At 42.5% G+C, this 11,649-nt stretch overlaps 1 protein-coding gene across 6 annotated transcripts in view; it reads right to left on the bottom strand.

Annotated features, from left to right (window-relative positions):
• Nucleotides 1-11,331, bottom strand: part of LOC124032089 (rap1 GTPase-activating protein 1-like) — a 76,051-nt gene extending 64,720 nt beyond the window's left edge. The window contains exon 1 of one of the 6 annotated variants that reach the window (XM_046344176.1): nucleotides 11,193-11,331. In XM_046344176.1, coding sequence (XP_046200132.1) covers nucleotides 11,193-11,236 — 44 coding nt within the window. In that variant the 5' untranslated portion in view covers nucleotides 11,237-11,331. The remainder of the gene's footprint in view (nucleotides 1-11,192) is intronic. The other 5 variants (XM_046344177.1, XM_046344178.1, XM_046344174.1 and 2 more) reach the window with 5 other exon arrangements.
• Nucleotides 11,332-11,649: the final 318 nt, after the last annotated feature.

An 11,649-nucleotide genomic window follows, 5' to 3' on the forward strand; every position in this document is an offset into this window, starting at 1 on the left:
TTGCCGTACCAGGCGGTGATACAGCCAGACAGGATGCTCTTAATTGTGCATCTGTAAAAATGTCTGAGTGTCTTAGGGGCCAAGCTGAATTTCTTCAGCCCCCTTCTTCACCACACTGTCTGTGTGGGTGGCACATTTCAGACTGCCACTGATGTGTACACCTTGAAGCTTTCCACCTTCTCCACTGCGGTCCAGTCAATGTGGATATGGACGTGCTCCCTCTGCTGTTTCCTGAAGTCCACGATCAGCTCCTTCATTTTATTGACATTGAGAGAGAGGTTATTTTCCTGGCCCCACTCTGCCAGGGCCCTCACCTCCTCCCTGTAGGCTGTCTCGTCAATGTTGGTAATCAGGCCTACTACTGTTGTGTGGTCTTTAAACCTGATGATGGAGTTGGAGGCGTGCGTGACCACACAGTCATGGGTGAACATGAGTTGTTGTGTTAGGGAATTAGGACACTATGTGGACATGGTGGACACATTTAAATGTAAGTGTAGACGCATGATGTGTTCGGACTTCCATGATCAGAACTTCATGACCAGAATATAAAAACTGCATTAACTGTCAAGTGTAGACACAGCCTAATACACACACTTGGCAAAAAATATTGCTTTGCATAACACATGTTATGTTAGAATAGAAATGACATTTTCTGAAATGAGTAACACCAACACTAATTATAAAGTCAATTTAAGCAATTGAGTCATCACCGGGCAAGATTGCAAAGGAGGTTGTGAGGAGACTGTAAACAAATGTAGGAATATTCAATTGAAAGCTCAAACAACTGTCCTCTTGTAGCTCCAGTGTGTGGGTGACAGAATAGGAACACAACCAGGATGTGTTCCATCTATTTTTTATTTTCTGATCATTTTAAATGCAGAATAAAATTGGAATAATGACTCCTATATTCCCCATGCAAACTATTTAAAGCTGACAGTTAGCTGTACGACATTGTGTTTTCGTGCATACATCATTCGCATCATGGACATGTGCTTTCTAAAGGTATTGTAACCATGAATTCAAAGGCTCTATGTTCTGTATATAATAGCATTCACTGAAATGAAAGGTGGCTGAATATCTAGAGGTGGTTGAATGTCTATTCTGCGTTTTAATAAAGCTGATTCTATCCTCCACCCTTCCTCTATTCAGCTGACTAGAAGAACTGTGATGAAAATAGAAACTAACTGGGAATCATTCAAAATACAGTACCAGTCAAACATTTTGACACACCTACTTATTCAAGGGCTTTTCTTTATTTTGTACTATTTTCGACACTGTAGAATAGTAGTGAAGACATCAAAATTGAAAAAACAAACATGGAATCATGTAGTAACCAAAAAAGTGTTAAACAAATCTAAATATATTTTAGATTCTTCAAAGTAGCCACCCTTTGTCTTGATTCTTGATGACAGCTTTGCACACTCTTGGCATTCTCTCAACCAGCTTCTCCCGGAATGCTTTTCCAACAGTCTTGAAGGAGTTCCCACATATGCTGAGCACTTGTTGGCTGCTTTTTCTTCACTCTGCGGTCCAACTCATCACAAACCATCTCAATTGGGTTGAGGTCGGGCGATCATGGAGGCCAGATGCAGCACTCCATCACTCTCCTTCTTGTTCAAATAGCCCTTACATAGCCTGAAGGTTTGTTGGGTCATTGTCCTGTTGAAAAACAAATTATAGTCCCACTCAGCGCAAACCACATGGGATGGCGTATTGCTTCAGAATGCTGTGATAGCCATGCTGGTTAAGTGTTTCTTGAATTCTAAATAAATCACTGACAGTGTAACCAGCCAAGCACCCCCACACCATCACACCTCCTCCTTCATGCAATCGCAGTGGGAACCAAACATGTGGAGATAATCCGTTCACCTTTCCCGTGGCAATCCTTGCAATCCTCATATCGTTTGAAGGTTTTTGCAAATGCACTTGAAGAAACTTTCAAAGTTCTTGAAATTTTCCGGATTGACTGACATTCATGTCTTAAAGTAATGATGGGCTGTCATTTCTCTTTGCTTAGTTGAGCTTTTCTTGCCATAATATGGACTTGGTCTTTTACCAAATAGGGATATCTTCTGTATACCACCCCTACCTTGTCACAACACAACTGATTGACTCAAATGCATTAAGACAGAAATTCCACAAATTAACTTTTAACAAGGCACACCTGTTAATTGAAATGCATTCCAGGTGGCTACCTCATGAAGCTTGTTGAGAGAATGCCAAGACTACAAAGCTGTCATCAAGACAAAGTGTGACTTTGAAGAATTTAGATTTATTTATTTTTGGGTTACCACATGATTCCATGTGTTATTTCATCGTTTTGATGTTTTCACTATTATTCCACAATCTAGAAAATAGTAAAAAATAAAGAAAAACCCTGGAATGAGTAGGTGTGTCCAAACTTTTGACTGGTACTGTAGATCGGAAAGAAATAATTACAAAAAGCCTCTGAATAACGTCTTCCATACCATCCTCCAATTCAATATCAGATATTCACTATTGTTGTTAGCCAATAGTTATATGAGCCCAGGTCTAGAGCCAGCAGGCTCTGTACTATATAACATGGGCAGCTGAATGAGCCCATTGATGGAGTAAATGAGAGTGAAGTGGCTGAATGTGCACATTGATGCTCTGGTACAGTGGAGTACAGTGAGTCTGTGTGGCTGGGACTGTGAACACACACTGGTACCAGAGCAGAGCAGAGTAGAGCAAGACCACGCTAACAGGGTGAGGCTATGCCATTGCTGGCCTGGCCTGGCTATAACAGATTACACCAGTCACCTCTGAGACACACACACACATACAGCCTCAGGAGCCTGAAGGTCAGCACACTTGTTTGGTAACTCATGTCTTAAACCATCATTTAGCCTTGATCAGAAACATGACAGCTGTCATAGCTTCTATGATCATTCTTGACAAATGGCCTTTCAATGCCACGTGGTCCAAAGTTCTATCTTTGCTGGCTAACAAGTAGCTGAGATATATACATTCTGTTATTACAGGAGCACTGTGTTAACAGGCATCAATTACAGTATACACACAACTGCAGTGTACACACTGAAACAACACTTCCCACCTGTTTTGTGCAAGTCATTATTATGTTTCCAAGTTCATCTCATGCTTTTCCCTGTTCCTCTAAAGCAGGGTACAGTAGATTTCCTTTGTGAATATCAATGTGAATGTCAGTGTGAATATAAATACTGTTAACTGTGATTGACTGGCACCCTCTCCAGCCCTCTTGCATGGCATAGATATCCTGCTTGTTTTGCCCTAGCCTTGCCATGTAATCATTGACTGATCTTTTGTCATGCAAACTTGACCATGATGACAAAGAAATTATGCCCACTCCATGTTGTTTTTGTATAGGGATGAGCACGGTTATTTAAATATTTGAATATCCGAATGGACTTTTGTATTTGATTACTTGGGAGAGTATTACCTTTTGAGAATAAAAAAATATAGGCCTATTAGCAATGAAAAGGCTTCAAATGATCTATGTGGCGTTGCTAAATAGCCTACAAGGATAGACCATTACATTTGAAATTGAAATAAAACAACAGTTTTATGACAGTTTTTATGAGTGCACACCTTAAAAAAAATGCACAGCAAAAAAATGCATTGCAAGTGAAGTGGGAGATTTCTAATCAATGTGAAATGGATCAACCAACAGGTAGACTGTTGTTTCATATGAATGGAGTTGTTGTAGACAAGTATGGGGAGCGCAACAAAATAGCCTCAATTAGCCTAGCTACTTTAGCTACATAGAACAAAAATATAAATGCAACATGTAAAGTGTTGGTCCCATGTTTCATGAGCTGAAATAAAAGATCCCAGAAATGTGTTTACATCCCTGTTAGTGGGCTTTCCTCATTTGCCAAGATAATCGATCCATCTGACAGGTCATATCAAGAAGCTGATTAAACAGCATGATCATTACCCAGGTGCACCCTGTGCTGGGGACAATAAAAGTCCACTCTAAAATGTGCAGTTTTGTCACACAACACAATTCCACAGATGTCTTTGATGGAGCGTGCATATTTTAAAAAATGTTTTTTAACCAGGTAGGGCAGTTGAGAACAAGTTCTCATTTACAACTGCGACCTGGCCATGATGAAGCAACGCAGTGCGACAAAAACGACAACACAGAGTTACACATGGGGTTAACAAAAGTACAGTCAACAACACAATAGACAAACACATGTACAGTGTGGGCAAATGTAGTAAGGTTAGGGAGGTAGGCAATAAATAGGCCATAGTGGTGAAATAATTACAATTTAGCATTAACACTGGAGTGATAGATGTGCAGATGATAATGTGCAAGTAGAGATACTGGGAGAAAAAAAGAGCAAAAAAATAAATAACAATATGGGGATGAGGTAGTTGGGTGTGCTATTTACAGATGGGTTGTGTACAGGTACAGTGATCGGTAAGCTGCTCTGACAGCAACAGAAATTGGCATGCAGGAATGTCCACCAGAGCTGTTGCCAGAGACTTTAATAGTCTTTTCTTTACCATAACCTGCCTCCAACGTCGTTTTTAAAAATTGGGCAGTATGTCCAACTGGCCTCACAACCACAAACCATGTGTACACGCTCCAGCCCAGAACCTCTACATACCGTGACAAGATCCTGAGGACCATTGTCGTGCCATTCATCCGCCGTCATCATCACCTCATGTTTCAGCATGATAGTGCACAAACCCATGTCACAAGGATCTATACACAATTACTGGAAGCTGAAAATGTCCCAGTTCTTCCATGTCCTGCATATTAACTAGACGTCACCCATTGAGCATGTTTGAGATGATCTCAATTGAGTGTACAACAGCGAGTTACAGTTCCCGACAATATCCAGAAACTTCCCACAGCCATTGAAGAGGAGTGGGACAACATTCCACAGGCCACAATCAACAGCCTGATCAACTCTATGTGAAGGAGATGTGTCAGGTTGCTTGAGGCAAATGGTGGTCAAATCAGATACTGACTGGTTTTCTGATCCACACAGCAAACTATAGTTTTGGCAAGTCGGTTAGGACATCTACTTGGTGCATGACACAAGTAATTTTTCCAACAATTGTTTACAGACAGATTATTTCACTTATAATTCACTGTATCACAATTCAAATCAAATTTATTTGTCACATACACATGGTTAGCAGATGTTAATGCGAGTGTAGCGAAATGCTTGTGCTTCTAGTTCCGACAATGCAGTGATAACCAACAAGTGATCTAACTAACAATTCCAAAACTACTGTCTTATACACAGTGTAAGGGGATAAGGAATATGTACATAAGGATATATGAATGAGTGATGGTACAGAGCAGCATACAGTAGATGGTATCGAGTACAGTATATACATATGAGATGAGTGTGTAGACAAAGTAAACAAAGTGGCATAGTTAAAGTGGCTAGTGATACATGTATTACATAAGGATGCAGTCGATGATGTAGAGTACAGTATATACATATGCATATGAGATGAATAATGTAGGGTAACATTATATAAGGTAGCATTGTTTAAAGTGGCTAGTGATATATTTACATAATTTCCCATCAATTCCCATTATTAAAATGGCTGGAGTTGGGTCAGTGTCAATGACAGTGTGTTGGCAGCAGCCACTCAATGTTAGTGGTGGCTGTTTAACAGTCTGATGGCCTTGAGATAGAAGCTGTTTTTCAGTCTCTCGGTCCCAGCTTTGATGCACCTGTACTGACCTCGCCTTCTGGATGATAGCGGGGTGAACAGGCAGTGGTTCGGGTGGTTGATGTCCTTGATGATCTTTATGGCCTTCCTGTAACATCGGGTGGTGTAGGTGTCCTGGAGGGCAGGTAGTTTGCCCCCGGTGATGCGTTGTGCAGACCTCACTACCCTCTGGAAAGCCTTACGGTTGAGGGCGGAGCAGTTGCCGTACCAGGCGGTGATACAGCCCGCCAGGATGCTCTCGATTGTGCATCTGTAGAAGTCTGTGAGTGCTTTTGGTGACAAGCCGAATTTCTTCAGCCTCCTGAGGTTGAAGAGGCGCTGCTGCGCCTTCTTCACGACGCTGTCAGTGTGAGTGGACCAATTCAGTTTGTCTGTGATGTGTATGCCGAGGAACTTAAAACTTGCTTCTCCACTACTGTTCCATCGATGTGGATAGGGGGGTGTTCCCTCTGCTGTTTCCTGAAGTCCACAATCATCTCCTTAGTTTTGTTGACGTTGAGTTTGAGGTTATTTTCCTGACACAACACTCCGAGGGCCCTCACCTCCTCCCTGTAGGCCGTCTCGTCGTTGTTGGTAATCAAGCCTACCACTGTTGTGTCGTCCGCAAACTTGATGATTGTATGAACATAACACGATTCAACAACAGACATGAACTGAACAAGTTCTACAGACATGTGACTAACAGAAATTGAATAATGTGACCCTGAACAAAGGGGGGGGGTCAAAATCAAAAGTAACATTCAGTATCTGGTGTGACCACCAGCTGCATTAAGTACTGCAGTGCATCTCCTCCTCATGGACTGCATCAGATTTGCCAGTTCTTGCTGTGAGATGTTACCCCACTCTTCCACCAAGGCATCTGCAAGTTCCCAGACATTTCTGGGGTGAATGGCCCTAGCCCTTGCCCTCTGATCCAACAGGTTCCAGACATGCTCAATGGGATTGAGATCCGGGCTCTTCGCTGGCCATGGCAGAACACTGACATTCCTGTCTTGCAGGAAATCACGCACAGAACGAGCAGTATGGCTGGTGGCATTGTCATGCTGGAGTGTCATGTCAGGATGAGCCTGCAGGAATGGTACCACATGAGGGAGGAGGATGTCTTCCCTGTAACGCACAGCGTTGAGATTTCCGGCTATGACAACAAGCTCAGTGCGATGATGCTGTCACACACCGCCCCAGACCATGACGGGCCCCCACCTCCAAATCGATCCCGCTCCAGAGTACAGGCCTTGGTGTAACGCTCATTCCTTCGACAATAAACGCGAATCCGACCATCACCCCCGGTGAGACAAAACCACGATTCGTCTGTGAAAAGCACTTTTTTCCAGTCCTGTCTGGTCCAGCGACGGTGAGTTTGCCGGTGACGTCTGGTGAGGACCTGCCTTACAACAGGCCTACAAGCCCTCAGTCCAGCCTCTCTCAGCCTAATACGGACAGTCTGAGCACTGATGGAGGGATTATGCGTTCTTGGTGTAACTCGGGCAGTTGTTGTTGCCATCCTGTACCTGTCCCGCAGGTGATGTTCAGATGTACCAATCCTGTGCAGGTGTTGTTACATTTGGTCTGCCACTGCGAGGACGATCAGCTGTCTGTCCTGTCTCCCTGTAGCACTGTCTTAGAAGTCTCACAGTAAGGACATTGCAATCTATTGCTCTGGCCACGTCTGCAGTTCTCATGCCTTCTTGCAGCATGTCTAAGGCATATTTACGCAGATGAGCAGGGAACCTGGGCATCTTTCTTTTGGTGCTTTTCAGAGTAGGTAAAAGGTCTCTTTAGTGACCTAAGTGTTCATAACTGTGACCTTAATTGCCTACCGTTTGTAAGCTGTTAGTGTCCTAATAACCGTTCCACAGGTGCATGTTCATTAATTGTTTATGGTTCATTGAACATGCATGGAAAACCCTTTACAATGAAGATCTGTGAAGTTATTTGGATTTTTACGAATAATCCTTGAAAGACAGGGTCCTGAAAAAGGTTTACGTTAACTAGACACTGCATCATTTGGTTCAGTAGTTTTAATTTTAATTAAGAGATAGTTAATTGTATTGTTAACAAATGACAAGAAATCATATCAAAAGTAAAGTGAATATTGTATTTTGAAAGCAGATACTTACACTGAATATTTATTCAAATTGAAACAGTGATTTGTTGCAGTGAACAACTGACTTTGTGAATTTGTTTGTTGTACTCAATGAGTCAATGAGTTGTTATCAATAAAAACATCACAATAAGGTGCAGAGCGTTCGATTTGCCTGCTGAGGGGCAAGGAGACCAGCATCTCTTCTTAAACCATTAATAAGTGTGTGATGTTTTCAATGGATTGTTAAATAAATGTTAACTATTTGTTTGCAATATCACCACCTCTTGAAGAGCACAGTCAGATCTACAACTTTCAGATTACTCCATGCAAAACAATTGTGCACATCAAGCTCTATCATCATCAGAGTTATAGGCCACTGCCAGTAACTGCATTCTTTTCATGATCAGTAAACATCACTTGATCATGGAATTTCAGATAAATGAGGGTAGCCTCACAAAATCTATCAATATTGGCCACCATTAATTGGATATTTGAGTGATAGAAAATAAAAGTGAATTATACCTGACAAGTATGAGTGGTTTAGGTTGATATTCCATCCTTTGTGGGCTCGGCCTGTCAAACATCAAAAGGGCACATTTGCCGATGCACTGTTAACTGATAATGTTCACTTTGCAAGCTACCGGTAGAAACTTTGTACAGTTGGCTAAACAACATAGGCCTACCTAGTGAAGTTAACTAACATGATCCCCTTTTCACATTGTTTTTAAGTGTTTTAATCGCGATTGCTGCTGACAGACATGATTGATGGACCACGTCAAATTGGCTAGCTAGTAATAACAGATAATATCAATATAGCTAGTTAGCATGGTCATTTTCAGGGGATAAACTAGATAGCTATATCGAAATGTTGGTTTGCTTGCCATCTATGGTGGTGATGACAGTAGTCCGACTGACAACTTTACTAGGACGAGGACTTGCCGATCAAGCTCTTTCCAAAAGCCTTATCACAGATGAAGCAAGTTAAATTACACGTGTTGTTTCCTTAGCTAGCTAGCTAACTACATGCCAAATGGATCTGTCAACCCTCAGAATTTCCTAATGTGAACCATGCCTCGAACAAAAAAGATCTCAGAAGACCTAAGATTAAGAATTGCTGACTTACAAAAAGCTGGAGGGTTACAAAATCTCTAAAAGCCTTGATGTTCATCAATCCATGTTAAGAGAAATTATCTATAAATGGAGAAAGTTCAGCCTTGTTGCTACTCTTCCTGGGAGTGTCTGTCCTGCAAATATGACTGCAAGAGCATAGCGCAGAATGCTCAATGAGGTTAAGAAGAATCCTAGTGTCAGCTAAAGACTTACAGAAATCTCTGGAAAACAATAACATCTCTGTTGACGAGTCTATGATATGTAAAATCTTAAACCAGAATGGTGTTCATGGGAGGACACCATGGAAGAAGCAACTGCTGTCCAAAAAAAACATGATGCTGCACATCTGAAGTTCGCAAAAGTGCTCCTGGATGTTCCACAGCGCTACTGGCAAAATATTCTGTGGACAAATGAAACTACAGCTGAGTTGTTTGGAAGGAACACAACACTATGTGTGGAGAAAAAAACACACAGCACACCAACATCCAAATCTCATCCCAATTGTAAAGTATGGTGGAGGGAGCATCATGGTTTGGGGCTGCTTTGCTGCCTCAGGGCCTGGACAGCTTGCTATCATTGACGGAAAATGAATTCCCAAGTTTATCAAGACATTTTGCAGGAGAATATAAGGCTGTCCGCCAATTGAAGCTCAACAGAAGTTGGGTGATGCAACAGGACAACAACCCAAAACACAGAAGTAAATCAACAACAGAATGGCTTCAACAGAAGAAAATACGCCTTCTGGAGTGGCCCAGTCAGTCCTGACCTCAACCAGATTGAGATGCTGTGGCATGACCTCAAGAGAGCAGTTCACACCAGACATCCCAAGAATATTACTGAACTGAAACAGTTTTGTAAAGAGGAATAGTCCAAAATTCCTCCTGACTATTGTGCAGTTCTGTTCCGCAACTACAGAAAACGTTTAGTTGAGGTTATTGCTGCCAAAGGAGGGTCAACCAATTATTAAAACGAAGGGTTCCCATACTTTTCCCACCCTGCACTGTGAATGTTTACACAGTGTGTTCAATAAAGACATGAAAATGTATAATTGCTTGTGTGTTATTAGTTTAAGCCGACTGTGTTTGTCTATTGTTGTGACCTAGATGAAGATCAGATCAAATTTTATGACCAATTTATGCAGGAATCCAGGTATTTCCAAAGGGTTCACATACTTTTTCTTGCCACAGTACATGATCAATTGATGTTGACTAATCATGAAAGTATGCAGTTACTTGCTGACATCCTGATGATAGCGCTAAATGGGGAATAATTGGAAATGTGTCGTTCTGACTATGCTCTTCCAAGAGGTGATGATATTAAAACCAAATAGTTTAATTATTTATTTAAGGGGAGAATCCAGCAGGTCAGAGGAGGGAGACGCCACCTGAGTCCTCCATTTACACTATTAATGGAAAACCTAGGATACCGAACAGTACAACACAAAAACATACAAAGTGTGCACATGATCAGAAAGATAGAAGACTTTAGAAACATGTGTTGTGCACACACACTCATACTGTGTATAGACTCTCCTTAACCAATCTGTAAGTGAGGAACCTGTTGCATAAAGAGGGTCAATCAAATCAAGATCGCTTGATAGATTGATTAAATAGACTGATTTTGTTTACAGTTAACAACCTGTGTGTGTGTGTGTGTGTGTGTGTGTGTGTGTGTGTGTGTGTGTGTGTGTGTGTGTGTGTGTGTGTGTGTGTGTGTGTGTGTGTGTGTGTGTGTGTGTGTGTGTGTGTGTGTGTGTGTGTGTGTGTGTGTGTGTGTGTGTGTGTGTGTGTGTGTGTGTGTGTGTGTGTGTGTGTGTGTGTGTGTGTGTCTGAGCCACAGTGTCTACTCTAATTCAAACTCTGACAGGCCTCTCTCCCTCTTTACAGTCTTCTATCAGAGTTCCTGTCTGTGCAGCTTCCACTGAAACTCTCTTCTCTCCCTCTTCACCACCCTCCACCCTGCCAAGCCTCCTGTGCCTGTCAGTCAGTCAGGAAATCAGTGTTTAGCTGGGGTTGAGTCTGTAATAGCTGATGTTAAATAATGCAGCAAACCAGGGTCAATTGCATTGTCATTTTCAGGGAAGCAGGGAATGGTTTATAGCAAGCACAGCGACTTCAAACAGAAATCACACCCCTTGGTGACAAGCAGGCAGGCACACACAATCACACTCACAAGCCTGTGTACAAGTGCAAGCACACACAAGCACACACACACACACACACACACACACACACACAGTAAAAGGTGCAGAGTAAGGTTGAACAGCTCTGTAAATGAGAATGCTATTCCCTCTTACCCTCCATACGCTCCAAAGGTGAAACTCCTCTTTCTCTGTGCCATGCCAGCTAATGGAGTGCGAAGTGGACCAAGAGTGTGTGAGTCAACTCAGCACTGAATGGAGCCTCTACTTCTGTCACTGACTCCCTCACGTCGAATCTGTGTGTGTATGAGAGGGAGTGTGTGGCTGTCTGCTCTGCTCCACTCCCCGTTCCTCCATCCATCCTCCCTTCCTTCCTTCCTCCCTCCCTCCCTCCCTCCCTCGTACCCTTGCTGACTCGCTCCATCCATCCATCCCTCCCTCCCCTCTCACGCCTCCTCAACAAACAGGAGGAGGGGGGAAGGGGGAGTTTAGGGGGCTGCTGACCATATCAGTCTCCCAGAGAATCAGTAGGAGCCCTCTTCATCCCATTATCCTAGTCATTGAGCCCAGAGGGGACAGGAGGACAGGAACCAAATGTCTATCTCCTTATCTC

The sequence above is a fragment of the Oncorhynchus gorbuscha genome, linkage group LG03 (genome assembly GCF_021184085.1).
Source record: "Oncorhynchus gorbuscha isolate QuinsamMale2020 ecotype Even-year linkage group LG03, OgorEven_v1.0, whole genome shotgun sequence".
In the NCBI taxonomy this organism is placed as follows: Eukaryota; Metazoa; Chordata; class Actinopteri; order Salmoniformes; family Salmonidae; genus Oncorhynchus; species Oncorhynchus gorbuscha.